This window comes from Mesitornis unicolor, unplaced genomic scaffold, assembly GCF_000695765.1.
Source record: "Mesitornis unicolor isolate BGI_N332 unplaced genomic scaffold, ASM69576v1 scaffold23212, whole genome shotgun sequence".
Taxonomy (NCBI): Eukaryota; Metazoa; Chordata; class Aves; order Mesitornithiformes; family Mesitornithidae; genus Mesitornis; species Mesitornis unicolor.
The window spans coordinates 16,201-34,364 of NW_010168820.1; the positions used below are offsets into that span (position 1 = coordinate 16,201).

General features: G+C 35.7%; 1 protein-coding gene across 1 annotated transcript in view; it reads right to left on the reverse strand.

The window, feature by feature from the left end:
* LOC104533844 (poly(A) polymerase alpha) overlaps positions 1 to 16,128 on the reverse strand; it is a 29,507-nt gene extending 13,379 nt beyond the window's left edge. The window contains exons 1-11 of the mRNA XM_010179161.1: positions 15,952 to 16,128; positions 15,263 to 15,329; positions 13,782 to 13,863; positions 13,159 to 13,268; positions 11,344 to 11,397; positions 10,243 to 10,354; positions 8,996 to 9,085; positions 8,762 to 8,900; positions 7,231 to 7,303; positions 5,632 to 5,752; positions 4,662 to 4,746 (exon numbers count right to left, since the gene is read on the reverse strand). Coding sequence (XP_010177463.1) covers positions 4,662 to 4,746; positions 5,632 to 5,752; positions 7,231 to 7,303; positions 8,762 to 8,900; positions 8,996 to 9,085; positions 10,243 to 10,354; positions 11,344 to 11,397; positions 13,159 to 13,268; positions 13,782 to 13,863; positions 15,263 to 15,329; positions 15,952 to 16,025 — 1,007 coding nt within the window. The 5' untranslated portion in view covers positions 16,026 to 16,128. The remainder of the gene's footprint in view (positions 1 to 4,661; positions 4,747 to 5,631; positions 5,753 to 7,230; positions 7,304 to 8,761; positions 8,901 to 8,995; positions 9,086 to 10,242; positions 10,355 to 11,343; positions 11,398 to 13,158; positions 13,269 to 13,781; positions 13,864 to 15,262; positions 15,330 to 15,951) is intronic.
* Positions 16,129 to 18,164: the final 2,036 nt, after the last annotated feature.

The window sequence follows — 18,164 nt, forward strand, 5'->3', positions numbered from 1 at the left end:
ACATTCATACCTTAATATTAAAACTTTGCAGTAAGTTCTACATTGCAAACTACAGCTTAAGTATATACCCTATGATAAAATTAAGTATTGTGAAGTAGACAAAGGGGCTATGTCCCCCAAACGTGCGGGTAATGGACTTCCTGAAACATCTCAGATTTTAGGGACATTTGAAACTACACTTTAATGCAAGTCTCCTTAATAAAAGACTAGGAACATAGCACTAGTTGAAAAACAGCACAGACATGGCAATACCTAATGAGATCAGGGATTTAACTGACTACCAGAGACTCCTCGCCAGTAAACACAATTGTATACAACCATCTCTACATGTCAGTCGTCTTAGTCACAACAGTATTTCTGAATAGTTAGAGGAGTGGTTAGCATATATTCATTTGTTCAAAGTCAAAAATAACGCTAAGTGTGGTTTTAAAAAATTTATATCTGCATTTTAGAATTGTCTAAAGACACTTATCTGAAACTTCACGAGGAACGTTTGTTTCCTCTGATGATATTTCTTAAGCTCTCAATTATATTCCAGGATAATCAGTGTATACCCACTGTAAGTAAATTTCAAAGAAACAGTATACAGAGCAAGAATGGGATCGTAGACAAAGAAGCCCAAGGAGAGTGGAATAGGAGACGATCACTTTTAACTCGAGTTCACAAAGAGGGAGGTGGCAGAGCCTTACATGTCTAGAGTCGGGTTTTTCAGCAGTTTAGCTGGGAAGTCTATTTTAACATCCTAAGTTCTCCCACCTGGCGTTACTCTATACCAATACAGTATGTTTAGGCATCTTCAGAGAAAGGTTTAACAAATGGTAGCAACATGAGGGGTCAGACCCTAGTACAAATAACCTCGGAAAGGGACCCCAGGTCAACGATGGTAGGAAAACAATAGTGGAAAGAGTCCTCTCATGCTACAGGCCTTTAAATAAGTCAGGATCAACGATCAAAGCAGTAACCACGTGTTTCTGCACTGACCTCTAGGTAGCAAGAGGAAAAAAAAAAAAGGAAAAAAAATATTTGGAGGAACTTCTTTCTCCTTCTCAACAGGGCATTTTATCCACTTATTTTTTGCATTTTGGCAGTATTAACTGTTTCAGATGAAGATGTTAAGGAGTTTTTCCTGGTATCTTACTGAAACCCTCATTTTAGTTACTTGTAGGATACCATGACTCAATCATTTATATTCCTAAATACTGCTTGGGGTAGGGAGAGGCGAGAAGATAGAAATGAAATAGACTTTTCTAGAAAGTTCAGCCTCTCTGGGAACACACATTCTACCAACTCAAGTGGAATTTAGCAATGATGCACGAACCGAAAACAACAACAAAACACCCACAAAAAAACCCACACTTAAAAATTATAATAAGGGTCCTTTACTCAAATTCTGTATGAAACTCATTTCTAATCTTAGTTCCTGCTAAGGAGGGACAGATACGCAGCTCTCATCCATAAGACTCCTACATCGTACATACCACACACACGTGCAGAATGTTGCACTTAGGAAAGACAACTTAAACTTTTTGTTGCTTTTAACCATGTATAAATTGAAAGAGAAATCTCAAATCTGCAAGTATTGGAAGAAACCCATTTTCCAATTACTTATTAAAAGGAGCTCATTGAAATACACTTCTAAAGAACAATTTTTAAAAAAATCTGGCTATGTCTGAGCCTTAACTGGCTGGTGAGCACACAGAAAACAAAAAAACCCCTAAGTCTTTTTTATGAAGATAATTATTAGCTATTTTTGCTCAAGTAGTGCTAGCTGATGGCTGAAAAAGAAAAACAGATGCAATTTCTACCCTTTGCCGCTCTGCAACTGTTAAACAGTGCTGAGGGGAATTAACCACTGGAAATCTGCTATTGCCATTTCCAGTGAAACATAACTAGTACAAACTGTTAAAAACTGAGACATACTGAAGTTTTAGAGTCTCAAGGTCTCACTGCTAAATTTTATGAAGACGAGATTTGTTATCAGTTCTTCATTCTAATTTTATCACAAAGAAAGTGTCCAATTCAAAAGTACCCAGTACTTCGTGATAAAGAAAAAAATTCTGAAGTGACGCTTTTATCTCTCAGTGGTGATTTCTAGATGCAGGGTATTATTTTGAAGTACATGGATTTGGTTTGGTTGTTTGCTTGATTGGTTTTGTTTGTTGTTTTAGAAAATGGTGCTGCTGAATTATCTTTATGAATGCACAATGCTGATAGGGAGACAACCTGATGTTAATATTACGGACTTGTCTTCCACCATTAACATCAGTACCAACAAAAAAAAAAAAGGGTATTTTTAAAAGTCATATTACTTTCTGAAAAAACTGTGAACACCTGAACATGTTCATGTCAATTTTTCTTTATGAAGCTGTCCAGGATTTACACTTTAAATTATCCAGCTTTCTCTTAAGTCCTATCAAGGCAAGAGTTCAAAGTACCTTTCTGAATGGTATGATTATATTCTGTTTATTTAGCAGGATATCTGTCTTTGTCACAGATAAAAAATATGCTGCAGCTCATTACATGTTATTTTTTTCCATCACCATACTTCCCTCTTGGTTTTAATCTCTAACAATTCCATTCTCATGTAACACTTCACATTCGTGTTATATCCACTTGAAATTATTCTTGTCACTTCCCTGTGAAACACCGTATCCACCAACTGTATTTCTTTGTTGTTGTTTACCCCCTCATCTGAAAAATTTAAACCTGAATCGAGGGCAGATAACACATATGGTAACTTCCTAACTCAAATTAATTGCTGACATTTTTCAAATAAGAAAAATAAGTAACAAAACCAGATTTTCCCATTTCCCCAATTTCTAACCTGCTCCCATCATGCTGGTATGCAGTAGCCTCCAGATTCCCTTAGTTACACATCACAAAGTTGATTTTAAACACCGCTACCAAGTCAAAAGCATTTATGATCAACATAGATATTAAGCAACTAACTGCTACTGAGTGCAATACAGATTACTACAGCTACGCCTTCAGGGAAGAAGTGTTTTTAGAAGTACGCCTCAGAGCAAGGATCAGATCTCTTATCTGGCAGAGCACTACACTGCTGCTTTTAGTTTCAGGAGGAGTAAATCAAGGTATCGACAATTTAAACAGCAGGAGAGTGTGAAGAGGGGAAAACACATCCGAAACATCTACCGTTCAGATGGAGATAGGACCAATAGAGCACATTTATTACACACTGATGACTGCATACCATGATTTTTATTTCCTAGGGGTTACTAACCAAAGATTTAAATTAAGTTATATGATAAAACAAAGAAAATCTTGTGTAATTTGAAGTAGGCTCCATAATACCATTCCACAGTTTGAAAAAAACATTAAGTAAAGCAAAGACATTTTGCACAGAACATATAAAACCTGAAGATTTAATGTTGGCAAGAGAAGCTTTTATTGCTGAAACTGATAAAATGGCTAAAGCTGGTACACAAAACCTATCAAAATGGAGATTATTTCAAATAATATTTAGTATTTCTTATTTTTTCCTACTTTTGAAAGAAAAAATAAAATGTACTAGGGAACTTATTAGCAACCTCTTGAGCAGACACTGATTTGTCTGCAGCCCATTTTTAACTTCAAAAAAGAACTTAACTTTATAGTGCTCTTGAAGTGTTTCCAAACAATCTCCAAGGTACAACATAAAAGCCATACAAATGTTTTAAAGCTTTTATCATGCAAAAGGTATAGAAACAAAACACAGACACATTATGAAGGTCATCAGTCTCTTTTAATGGGGGAACTGTATATTTCAATCTTCTTTAGATTAGTACATAACCAACCAACCACCCAACACAGAAACAACTGTAAAATACTTGATCTTGATTCAAGAAAAACGGGTCTCCAATTTCAACTGAGGGCAAAGAAGATGTAGTCCGTATTTTAATAATGCATATTTATTATAAAAATACAACTTTCAGCAAGTCCATATACATTTAACAAGCTTCTGCCCCACGAGCATATTACTAGAAACCCTAAAAATGTGAAGTGTGAACTTCAGAATTTCCCTTAGAGACATTACAAAATTCGAGAAGCTAGGTGTGAAAGAGGATTAATAGAGAGCCAAAAGCCTTAAGACTTCATAATAAAAAAGTAAGTCTAGTAATAACTGGTACATCTGGCAGTTTGTCAACACAATTGCAAAAATACTGTTTATTATCAGAGTGAACTGTTGCCTGTATTGACAGAAGAAAACAGTTTCAAGCACGTATTCATCTTCAATATTTACCTCCAAAATTAGTTCTGTTAATAACTTGTTTCCTGGGAAGCAAGACCCATCTTAGAATACTTACTGACACCACTAAAAAACACTTGTGTTAGTCAAACCAGCCAGTATCTCTGATTGTATTGGTAGCATACCTATTGTATAGTTAACTGGTGACATTCTAAATATCTGCTCAGGGACTACCAGGTTTCTGAAATACAGGCTAAGGACAAGGAAAATGTATCTGAGGAAATTACTCATTTTCTAAGAGAAAGGACAACTGGGCATTCACTCCCCCTCTTTATAGAAAAACCCCAACAAAACACTTTGGAAGTCTAAAGTATTGCAGTTCTACTGCCTAATATTTAAGATTCTATCCTAGAACATCGTTAGATATTTTAACTGATAAAACTTAAAATATTCTGCCATGCCATAAAATACATACTTGTACTTTTGAAAGAAGTTTGGAGCTTCAAAAAGTTTGGACCACTCTGCCTTACTCAGCAAAATTTCATCTGTGATAGCAAGACCTAAATTATAAAAAAACATTTATTCTTTTTAAAAATACAGTTTAGTACTCAAGAGTAAAAACAGCTTATTAACTTAGCAAAGGTTACTATTAATTACTTCCCCCTTCAAATTCAAACAAATTGATCAACAAGCTTTATATTCTTGTATATCTTAAGTGATCATTAGTCAGACAAGTCATATTATTAAAATGAACCTCAATAAGACATATTTAGAAATGTATGCTAATTGATCAGGCTAATGATTTCCCATCTTTTTACTTTGCAGTGTAACAGCTCAATTTAATTTTCTGTATATGCCACAGCAACGACTCAGTCTAAAGAAGAGAGAGGGCTTTTTTCCTCACAGTACTTGAATCATTTTGTGCAAGGCACTGTACAAGGTAAAGAAACTGGTAGCTGCTCTCTGCACCAAGTCTGCTCCTTGCTTTGACAAGGTGTTTTCTTATCTACTATAACTACCAAGTAGATTACTAGGATACATCTAGAAGACTCCTCCTTGAGCAAGTCTATTGTCTTATAGTAGGCCTAGAAACGGCCATCAAGTGGGATTAGTACATTAATCTTTCATGTGGCAGGACAATCTAAAGACACTAAAATAAACACAATCAGATATTGCACCATTCACTCTCATTTTCAGAGCACAAGCCATTCTAATTAATTACCCTCAGTTTCTAAGAGGGAAGGACAGATCTGCAGAAGTCTCTACTGAATTTGGAATCTTAAGCCACACGAGCATAAACAACCAAGCTGCACTTCCCTTGGAAGAGACTCATGTCAAGAAGCTATTTAACATCTACCCACATCCCCCCTAACAAAGCATACCCACAATGGAACTATTTTAAATCTGTCTGAATACATTTAGAGAGAGCATAAGATATGACTTACCTTGTTTAAATTCCTCAACCATGACCATCCGTGTGGAAACGGACACATTGTAGGTAGAGTTCTGCTGTGGGTATGCTGGTGTAATTATAGGCATAAGATGGTACCTATCACTGGGGTTTACCTACGTATAACAACAGCCAATCAGTTTTTTCAAGCATACACATGAATTAACAAATTTGGATTTTTCCTTTACTACAATCGAGCCTCAAGTTCTAAGAGATCTTAGTCTGCAGACCACGTAAATTTACCAGTAGTTCAGAGAAAGTTTACAAAACAAGGACATTGCCTTCACAAAGGACATTATTCTTGAACCAGAGCGACATTGGAGGGCTGTAACCTGTCAGCACATCAAGATCAAGTTGCAGGCATTTCCAAGTCCAGAAATACCAACTGAACAGAACAATTTCTCTTTTTAATAAATTAGCTTGTGATCACATCAAAACAAGGATACCTCATCACCTTATGAGCAGCTTCAGAAGAATTACTGTCTTCAGACCTTGCGAAAAATACTTTATACTTTCTCTTTGTAACAGTACTGAAAGTAAAGAGCCAGCTTAAGATAAGAGGCTCTAGGCAACCTGATTGAAGCATCACTTGCATTAACGTACCTTTTATTAAACAGCACACAGGGAAACAAAGAAGGGACAAGACAACACACACACACGCTAAACACATCTAAAGTAGCGTTAGGGTAGCAATCTTGTAGATGGTAAATTAAAGATAAAACCCTGTCATTAACTTACTCCACTTTGTTTAGCTACTACAACGTAGACAGTTCCCATCACTCACTGACCTCAAATCCCCTATCCCCAGGAATAACAGCAAGACTCAGTAACACTTTTTCAACTCCCTCAGATTACTTAAATGTGGAATTCGGTCAGCCAGAAAAACAGATTTGAAGTACAAAAGGGAATACAACTCAACCTCTGGTACTTACGCTGGTCACCAAAAAGATCAGTTGAACACTATTCTAAAATTGACAAAACAGCATTGAACACATTCACCCACTGAAACCTCAGAATGTGAGCTGTGCATCTGCTGCAAGCTGCTGTATTGACTGTTTGAAGAATATTAATGTCTGATATCCTTACTGTAAGTTCTACAAGGATAGAGACCAAATATTACAAATAATACACTAAAGAATTTAAGACTTCAAGTTACAATTTTTTCTGGTCCAAGAGGAAAAAAAGACACACATTACTACAACTACGTGGAATCAAACTTATCCGGCTGTGACTGTGACAGTGAAGTGAATTCAATGTATTTGGAAAAGTAATAGGTTTTAAGTCAGAAGCAAGTGGTTTCAAGTAAGCAGTTTTTCAAATATGCATTGCTTTAAGGCATATATCTAGTTACACTGAATATTTATTAAGATCACTTATTGTGAAAGTTGGGAGTAAAAAGTACATTGTTCAGCAAGTGTGCTTCAAGTGGTCAGTTTACAGAATTAAGCTAACTTTGCTCCACACTCAGGAGAACTAGAGGTTACTTATAAAGACATAATAACTTCAATAAACTCAACGACGTTCACCTAGGATTCTTTAAGCAACTGAATTTATTGTACAGTGTGACTTATAGGGGAAAAAATAATACACTAACCCTTGGGTCCCATACAGGCAAATTAAGATTGCATTCTTCTGGCTGTTTCAATAGCACTGGATTTGGCCATTCCCTGTTCGAAAAGATTGTAGCACTGAATAAGACTACTGGATACAATCACGTACGTTCAACAAACAATACTTCTGAATGTGATCCTTCTGAACTCTGCTCTCTAGGTATAGCATCATTTCCTCAAGACTAAGCTGGTCTAACTGGGGTTGTTTAAATAAGCTGTAACACAGTTGTAATTAGCTTCTCCAGGGCATCAGAACAAAGAATTTTCTGCAGTTTTAGAGCTTTAAAACCACGGGTTTAGAAAGTAAACTCCTCTAAATTATTCTTGAAACATACCTATCAAAGAGAAATTCCTCTATGAAGACTGACATTGGGTCCATCTTTGAGCTAGCTGTTTCATGGACAAACTACAGAACAGCCAGCATGACTACAGCATTACAGTGTCATTACAAAGCATATGTATTAGAAAAAGAAATCCAATGAAGACAAAAAGAAACCATGGTGAATTAAATACTAAAAAAAAAAAAAAGGAGTAACACTTCTGTTTTCAAGTCATCTCTACTCCCATGAGTACAGTTATCTTCCTACAAAGAGTGTAAGTCAGTTTATCTGTTGGTATTTGTACATTAATGCTCCTATGCTATGCACATGTAAAAGGGACAGCGGCATAAACATTTTAAACAGAGCTGGCAACCAATTTTCCTCTATTAGCTTAGTGTAGCAAGATACCTCAACAAGGCTACGAAGCCTATGGCTTCAAGACAATGAAACTGCATAAATGATCTTCACCTTAAGAAGACACTATATTTGAGGTAAAGCAATGAGCTGGTACCATGATTCTTAAAAATCTGTCAGTGTCTCATGAATAATACAAGTATTCAGACACACACTTTCGAGAAAAATGCTATTCATGTGTAATCTGCAAAGTGTACTTCTGTACCATTCCCAAATTTGCTTCTGTACCATTCCCAAATTTACCTGGAACGTTCCCATTACTCCCGTCAGTTATTCAAACCATCTTTCCGAGGTAAGTAGTTCAGGAGTATGAAACCATATGTAATTCCTAAACACCTACTTCTCCACACTGACAAGATTAAAACCCACTTCTGCCACTGGTTCTCCTGAAGCGCACTTAAGCCATGTGCATAAACCAGATACTGACATACCTCTTTTTCCCATTATTCCAGTATCTGAACGTTAAAAGACTAAATTTTAGGGTGTCTGCTCTTCTTTTGCACTATGTATTTTATCTGAAAAGTAATGCTGGGTTACAAAAAATACTTAAGAAAATTTTAATTAAAAACTGAGTGGTTTTGTTTTGGATACTTCCAAGACATGTTGGGTGACTTACTGAAAACTTCACGCTAACAACATCCTGGCAGCAAGAACGATGCTTATAACTACTGTCTTAATCTGGTAACAGCTGAAAGTGATACCATAAAAACAGGACTAAAATTTAGTGTCTACAAACAATTTTATTTTAGTGTATTCTAAATTTAAAAAGAAACAAACATACCATTTAGAAAATACCAAGAAAAATTTATGTACAAGAGTTGATGCTATTGCATTTGGATAAAGCTGGCAAGTTCTTGCTACTAGCATAGCCCAGGAAACACCGCCAAGGAAACCTAGTATATTGGAATAGATGTTGTGGCCTGCGGATTGACAGGGAAAGAAACAAAAGGAGAAAGTTATCAGTAACAGGAAGAGTTAATGAAAATGTCGCACATTTTGGAATAAAACTGCTTACGTTTTGCCCACAGTTTGATAGCTCTCAGTGTTAACCTGAAGTTGTCAATGTTTGGTACTAGATGCAGAATTTCATCGGTTACCCGGCAACCTGCCAAAAGAAAGAATCCGTTACGCTTGCTGCTTCCAAAGTTTTTTGCTGGCTTACCGTCTCTCACCTTCAGAGCTATGAAACTTTACAGATCAGCATGCTGGAAGCTTATTTTCTATTCTGACTGCTTTCACTGTATTCAAAGCTTAACACAGTTTTTGTTATTTTTTTTCTTCTTCTGTACTGTTTTACAGAGCACTCAAGACGACAATTCATGCACACACAGTTAACAGTTTTGGGGTGCTGCTTGATTTTCTGTCATTAAAGAACTGCACAAGCTGTTTAAGAAAAACATATTTTAAGGTCTGCTGTTACGGGATTACACACAGTGTATCACAGAACATGCAGACAGATTTCAAAGAGCACGCATCTTCATGGAACTACAGAAAACCTGGAAGTCATGGGTCAAAACTTTGACTTTATGAGAACAGGCTAAAAAGAAGTTTTTAGACGTACAAGTTGTATGATTACTTTGATATATTTTCAGGCTTAAGCATAACAGAACAGATGACAGTGTTAACGGCTTGATTTTTTTTTAAATCAAGAATAAGTAGTCGTTTATAATTACTACACAGTTGCAGAAAGCTGGTTACAAGAAAACAGTATTATCTAAGACTAGGAGTTCCTCTCAAAGCAAGTAAGAGACAAGTATGAATTCTAGAGACTGCACAAATGTGAATTTCACAAAACAGTGCAAGTTGCTGCGGTTATTTCAAATTATCAAGTTTTCCTCTTGCCTGTCAAGCTGCACACAAGCTGAAACCCTACTGTCTTGTACGTAAATAATTTAAGCTGTAGTCTTATAGAAAAGTTAAGGGTTATACAAGCTGATAATCCAATAAAGACTTTACTTCAAACTGACAATATTTTTATATTCCAAATTTATCACTGAAGCAATTTTGTCTACGTTCATCTTGCAAGTCTCATTAGTTTCTAGACAGCACCAATTACTACCCAAATAAAAGATAAAAAAATTATAAAAATCTGGCTAACAAGAAACAACCCTTCTCTTCAAAAAGACAAAAAACTGGCTATGACTTCATTTCCAGATACAGAATTGCTACATTTTCAGTCAAGTCCACAACTAAAGTACTGTATCAAACAGTCTAGGATATTTATTAAGAGACAAGTCAAACTGCAAAGCTGTATATACATACCATTAAGACTTCGTATGCATCTAATGTCTAAATTTTTAAGTAGGCTATCGTCTCGTAGGTCTAAGTCCTCAGGAATAGTTTGCAGTGCTAATCTTGCAAACAAAATATCAATCTTAGAACAAAAAAAAAAAGAGAAGACATTAAAAAACCTGTTCTTCTTCTGTGGAATTAATTCTGTAACTCGTTTTCATCAAGTTCATTAATATTAACAGTAGTCTTTCTAGTGCAAAGAATCTCGTTAAAGATACATACTAACACCCTTCACAGATATGAACAGAAACAGTTCCAGATGCTTCATCTATCTTATGGCTCCCTTTCCAAGAGGATAAAATACACATTAAGACCAGTACAGAACCAGCACACACATTAAAGTTATGTTGACTGCCAATGGAAATAAAAATCATTTGGAGACAAGCACCAGAAAACAAAATTCTAGAACAATAGACTAAAGCATGAAAACATAACCTAGTTTTAACCTAAATATTCTCAAAATTACCACTGAATTACAGAAAAAGTAGGAGACCTTTCCCATCTAGCACTGTAAAGCACACATGCAACTACGAGCCTCTCTATGGGATCAGTATCTATGAGAAGTCTACGTATCTGATTACGGAAAACAGGAACTTCTGAAAATCCAGCAAGCTACTGAGCAAGCGTGTAAATTTTGAAATTATGTCAGATTTCTTTGCTATTACTTCTGCAATAATTTGTCATCATAGCTATTCAAGGCCAAAACATCTAAGACACTATTCAGCAATGAACCAGTTTGACATTGTCCCATACACAGCAAGGGCATTACACAGAGTGGAGAAGTCAGTTTGCCTTTCCAGTCTTAGATGAGGTATCAGTCAGTTAGTTTGACTAAAAAGAAGAACAGGGAGATATTCTACATAAAGCATTAAGTACATCAAGAAAGACTTCTTTCAGTCTTAAATCCTGCTTTAAATGACACAACTAAGGACAGCTGTAAAGGACTAGGGTATGATCTTAGGAGAATCACTTTATTAGCATTCACATTAACAATTACTACATGAGTTATGGAGATCTTGAAAACTTTGTTTTAACCATGTTCTACCAGAACAAAATAAAAGATGAACTTACCTCTATTCCATCAAAACAAAGTTTAATAACTGGGACAAAAGCTTCTTCAACAGCCTGAGGGGGGGAAAAAGACATTTTATTTTCAGTATGGAGAAGACCACTTACAAGCAATAGCTAGCAGCTCTAAACAATCAAAGATCCTTTTCTGTTTTCGTGTCAATTTTTGTCAGCAATGCCTTTCTCCACCATTGAGGATCTATGCAGTAAGCACTGACCCACTAAGTGCTGTAGCTTTCTAGATGTTAATTACAACCCACTCATACCAAGCAGCTCTGATGATGTTACCTCAAAATTCAACTCTCTTTTTCACTACATGTAGGACATGATCAAGCATCTTTTACTCCTCACAGCATCTAAGTATTCTAAGGCCAACCTACAGGGATTCTTACTCTAAAAGGCCTCTTACATCTCTTGTTTCTGCAGTCAGTATTTTATAAGAAATAACAGAGACAACTCTGCAACTACGCAGTCTGACTTCACCAGTTTCCAGAGCTCCAGCATCTTTTCTAAATGTGGTCATTATGGATACTGCTTGTTAAAGTACCTTACTAATGAAACTATGATATTCCTAGTAATCAACTAGGAGTATCACCTTCCTGAACTGAGTATCTGAACTTAACACAGATCTGCAGACCACAAGGGGAGGAGACAACACTATTCCATACACTTAACCTTAGTTAAGGTTACCTTGATGTTACTGGTTGGCAGGATGTCCTAAGCACAATAAGACGTTCACAAGTCTCTCAGACACACCCACCAGAGCAACCATTAAGAAAGTCTAGGTTCTCGAAAGATGGAGATGTACAAACTTCCTCAGATCTAGCTGGAAAGTGTTATGACACCCTGACTCAAAGGTTATTTTCATCGCTGCAGAGCTACACTGAATAGCACACAGTCATCTACCTTGCTGCTAAATCATCTTCATCAGCTTGAGTTTGATAGACTTTATAGCAAAGTTAATTAGAAATCTGAAAATCAGAATAATCTTTATTATAGGATGTGGATTTAAATATTACTAAAAGTATTTAGATAATAACACATTCAAAAAGGTTGTGCATACAGTATTAACACCAGATGTTTGTACTACCATGGTAGTTAGCAACTACAGGATGCATAAAGTAGAAGAATGCTGCAGGGACAGTTCCATTTACTTTATGGGAACAGGAGTAAACCAAACAGAGAATTTAGTCTGAGCCAACACTAAGATGAAAGCTCCCACCAGCTGACCTAGGGAGGCTTGTCATTTAGGTAAAATAGAAATAAAATTCTGTATACCAGTGTGTCTTCCATTCCACAAGGGAAATCTTCATCTTTACATGTTAAAAGTCCTGCACAAGAATCTAATAATGAGACACACAGAACTGTAACTTCCATTTTCAAATGCACAGTTGACAGCCAATATAGAAGGTTTAGACCACTGTAATTGTTTAAAGCAGCATGAAATTATAAAAACAGCAGCATAACAGTGTACTTTAAAACCTTCAGTAAACACACAAGTTTCGTCCTGATCCTCTTCAAACCAACACTTACATTTACAGGTGCCTGCTGCTAAAGAACAAGCAGAAACTTTGCAATGTTAACATACATGCTAGATCAGTCCACCATGAAGATTTTTAAATGAGTGCCTTTAAGTGGGAACAGAGAAAATTTGAAAGAATTTATTTCAACTATGGTGATAGACTTTGCTTCAGGTCAACTAAAAATCCACTGCAAGCTTAAATAGTAAAGTTATATTTCCTTATTTAATGCATCATTTTCCACTATGAACTTCTCAGCATCACCAGTTCAGCTAGCTGTGTCAGGCAGCTCACATACCCTCAGATCTTTTACTTCTTCTTGCTGTTTCAGTTTTTCGTAAAATGATGTGAAAAAATCACTTCTTTCAACATGTCTTGGTGCAACACACAGGGCATCAATATCAGCACCTGAAATCAGTTATTAGCACAGATAAGTTACTCACTTCACACACACACGGAACATCAGCAAGAGACAAATATTTTTTAAATCAAACAGGAAAATTTAGTTTCTCTTCCTACAGAATGGCTTTTCTTCAAGAATACTAAGTCAAAACAATTGAAAAAATAAATAAATAAGAAACCATTCATGGCCATTAAGCATACTGAATACATACAGACATTCTTCTTTCAGTTCTAGAACATTTGTAGTAACTTTCAAAGAACAAGCCATGAGAAGCCACATATACGACTTTCTCTATTATTAAATAATTTCAAACTTTTTTATCTGCTTCCCAACACATGACAAGAATACAATATAGGAACATATTTCTTATTTAGAATGAAGACTGGAGATGGCTGACAAAAGAAAACCCCAAACTAACACCAACTCAAGACACCAAGGCTTTGTTACTCCAGTGTGACATTTACAGATACATCATTAGTTCAAACACATTAGGTTTTTATTATGAAAGTAAACATTACCTTTTGTATGGACCCCTAATCTATAAGATCCAAATGTAAAGATTTTTCCTCCAACATTTTCTATTACAGACTGGGGAAGATTCTAAAGGGAACAAATAAAATTGGTTATTTTATCTTCACAAGTTTTAACAACACACACAATTTATTTTAAAACGAAAGGAAAAACATTCCACAAAGTTTGTGTTAAGGTGCAGTTACTACTGAAATGATAAACTTTGTATTTACAGAAAAGACAGAGGTATGTTTGGCACTTGGGAACTATTTCTAACACTTCAATTACAGTACACATTACTGCCTCAATCTCGGTAATTGTTCCAGCAGTTCTACACTTCAGTTGCAACAGCTTTAAAATATTATGGACCTTAAACACATTTTGCTTAATACTCAGGGATATCATCAAACTGACTTAAAAATTGATGATGGATTCCAATTTAGAGCAACAGAAAATACTGTTTACAGTATCAGTGTTTATTAAATTACTTTGAGAGACACCCATACTACATTCTCTAAATAAAAGCTTGATTTCGGGAGAGGTATTTATTTTAACATTAAAATTTTACAGGTACATCTACTAAAGCTCCTGGATTTGTATCTTAAAAAAAAGACTGTGGACAAAGGCAATTACCCTTTCATAACAGGATGCAATGTCAAAATCTGAAGCCCTACATTAATGGTTACACAGCAAAAGATACAAACAAAACAAAATTATTTTGCCATGTATATTGGATTAGCTTAAGTAGCTTCCTATCTTAGACCAATCAAGATCTTCTCACTATTTTGTTTTCAAGGATCAATATATATATAGCGGGTTCATCCCAGCCCATAATCTTGTTCATAAATAAATTCTCATTTCATAAAGTAAGTATACAGAAGAAATACAATCGTAAATACAGCCAATGCAAAATACCTTCAAAAGTTAGGGGTTTACCCCTAAAAAAAGCCACTTCCATCTTTACATTTTTGCAAGTCTATAATCATTCAAAACAGGTGTGTGTAAGGGTAGAGGGAACGATAACCTGGCAAAAACACTACTATCACTATTAGTCTACAAAAGTAACATTACAGGACTAACATTAAAATCCAAAACCACAGATCGTAAAGCTGCAAGAGTCCATTTCAAGGTCTAGCACTGGTTCACAAAGCTCAACAATCTAAGCATACAATAACATAGTACTATACATACATATTTTGACAAAACGTCAAGCTTTATTTCTAACTTGGGAGAAGAGGGAACAACTGAAAATTACTATTACAACTACCACAACTTTTTCCAATATTTATTAGTTTCTTTCTTTGACAAGGTTCTATTTTGAAGAGGTGATGCTGCCTAGAAACAAAAGCAGCTACACAAAGGTGGTATTTGTTTTTCTAATTCAATCACCAAATCTGAGATTCATCACGTTTAGACTGAGAACATATTTTGGAATTATCTTCCTACAGTAGTCTCAGGATGAGCGGTTCTATGTAAAATATATCCATACCTTGCTTTCACTGATTTCCCGTATCCATTCCTTTACCAGGTTATTTAATTTTCCCAAAATTAGAATCCTATTGATAAAACAGCAGAGTCACAGGTCATGAATTTACACCAAACTAGTAGTATTTCTTAAGACCCTGATCATCATTACATACTAAGTCACCTACAGTAACACTGCAGATCAAACTACAGATCTTGTTATATACATATATACACTGAAACAAAGTCATTCTTACATTCCCATTTTTTCCCTTTAAAGATGTTCAAGTGACTTAAGCTCAGAAAAAAATGCAAGCATGCAAGGCCTACACACGTTTTCGGTGTATGAATTCTACTCACCGAGAATAAAACCTTAATTCATAAAACACATGCATCTAGAAGAACAGTGAGAAACAGTACTGAGAGCAAAATAAAACTCTAAGAAGCTTAATATGGAAAGAAAAAGTACAGGGGCCACTACAACAAAACAGTTATAAAGGAAAGAAGAATGCAAGCCAGCCTCCAAAATTTAAAGGTCATTTTAAGTCCTTTCTGTGTTCTGAAGTATTCCTCTTAAGGCGAGAAAAACCAAACTTAATATTCCACTAGGCTTTTAAGAAAGCATCAGAAAGAACATAAACATGCTTGGGGTTCAAAAAACTACATGAACCTCAAGATAGGAGAAAACCACTGCTGGAGTGAGTGTTTACTCACCTGCGCTGCAGTTCTTCTTCCTCTTCAAATACACCATAAGGTTTTAGGGTTTCGATTAATTTCTGGGTAAGCATGCAGTCAATCTCCTTGGGGGCAGCTAAACTGATAGGTGAGGTAATGCCATAATGCTTCTGCAGTTGCTGTGTTTGTGATCCCTGGGTTGTAACAGGACTAACAAAGGCAATTAGATAAAGTTACTGACAGAAACAAAACAAGATTTTTTTACAATTATTTTTTCTTATCAGAGTAGCAGACAAGAGACATGGTAAGGAAATAAAAAGTTAACCTTACTGTTAGCATTTACATCCCAGATCAGTCTGTGTTAAATCTGTGTTAAGGACAACAGAATTATGTTTCTCCAACTGTAAACATTGATTGCAGGGTTACAAATTGCTATGAGGCATCATCTTTTACATCAGCTGACTTCACACACTCAAAACATTCACAGAAATAAGGGGACTTCAGTATATTTTGGGCCTATCAGCATCACAGAGTCAGCTTTAAGCCACCTTCTCTGCTGGCTAGCATAACACAATGGTTAAACGAACAATGTCATCTCAGTCTATGTTGGCAATATTACATCTAGCCTTGCTGCATTAGGAGGGCAGGGGGAGAGTATCAGAGGATTGTGCTTGACTTTGCCTAGCATAAGTACCAAGGATGTAATCAGTACTCTCTCCATAGCCCTCATGTTTCCTAAGCACAGTATTTTACTTCATATAAGTACTTCTCTGAACAGGAAAGTAAGCCTAAAGTAAACCTAACTCATCACAATGGGTTAAATTTGCAAGAACCCAGCTCCCTAGTGAACAGTCCCACTACAGCCCTCATAGCATCCCTGCTTTGCACTTATCAAGCTACACAGACAGATATGGCGTCAAACCTCAAGCGTAAGGGTGATGTCCCCAAGTTAACCACCCTATATCTCAACATCGCAAGAAAGGAGTTGGGAGACCACACAGAAGCACTTCAGCAGAAACACAAAACAAGATTACACCGTATTGGGAGAACTACCAACAGCTTCCCTAGATGAGCATCCTGCATGAAAAACAGCCACACAGTTTTTCATAAGAGACGTAGATTTGTTTGTGACTTTCACATTTAAACACAGCCTTATTTTCAGAACAGTTTGACCTCTAAGACTTGTAACTCCAAGCCTTTCAAAACTAAACTTGGTCCTGTGTAACATACAAATGTTTGGGTTCAGCGATTACTGCATGCTCTACAGTTATAGTTAAAAATTTTTTGAACTGATACCAGCAACAAAAGGTAGCTATTAAAAACTTTCTTAAATGTATTCAGGAATGTAGAATAAATTATATATGTTAACATTTAAGACTGCCAAATGTTACACTTAGTCTTGCTCATTATATATGTTACCAGTTTGGTTTTTTTGTTTTGTTGTTTTTTTAAAAAACCAACTACTGAAATCTGTATTTAAAAAGCTATAAAGGTTACTTGCAGCATTAAATACTAGTTTTGTATTGATATGTAGCTAACTTTCCTCTAAATTACTACTTTTATTCCCCACCTTTGATTTTTGAAACTGACAAATCATTGGTTTTAAGCACACTGAAAAGCTGCTTTTCTGAAGCCAACTTGCTATTTAAGTTAATCAACCTTTCAGAGACCAACAAAAACATTATGATCTCTCATCAAAATACACATTTCAGAAAACATGGCTACTGTATCAACAGCTATTCAAAAAGCCTTACCAACAATTAAAGCAAGTATTTCCTGAAAGTTAAGGCAATGCTTGTGTAGAAGCCTTACGCCTGCACTATTTAAGTTCTATTACTACATAAGATTAGTCCCCTTCAAAGGTTGTTTTTTTTTTAATAGCAGATGTATAACTAATATTTTTAATTCAGATTATGCATTAATCTATTTTTTTCCTGAATTCAATTATTCATTCTGCTAGGGCAAAAGCTTTACCATCAGTTTGGTCTCCTTCGACTTTCATAAAGTCTAAAGAAAAGAGGGTCCTCCATGCCAAAAGTTCAAGCTGACAGCTTACATGGAAGTCCCATTCTTGGCAGGCATAACAGTCCCCTGTATATTGCTGTATTATCAGTCCTTCACATTTACACATATAATATACTATTTCTGTCGACAAAATGAGAAAAGTTTTCAGGCTAACTACATATGATGTGGGGGAAAAACTACAGTAAAAACTTCACTTGTACTTCCATAACCTGTTGTCATCATCTCAG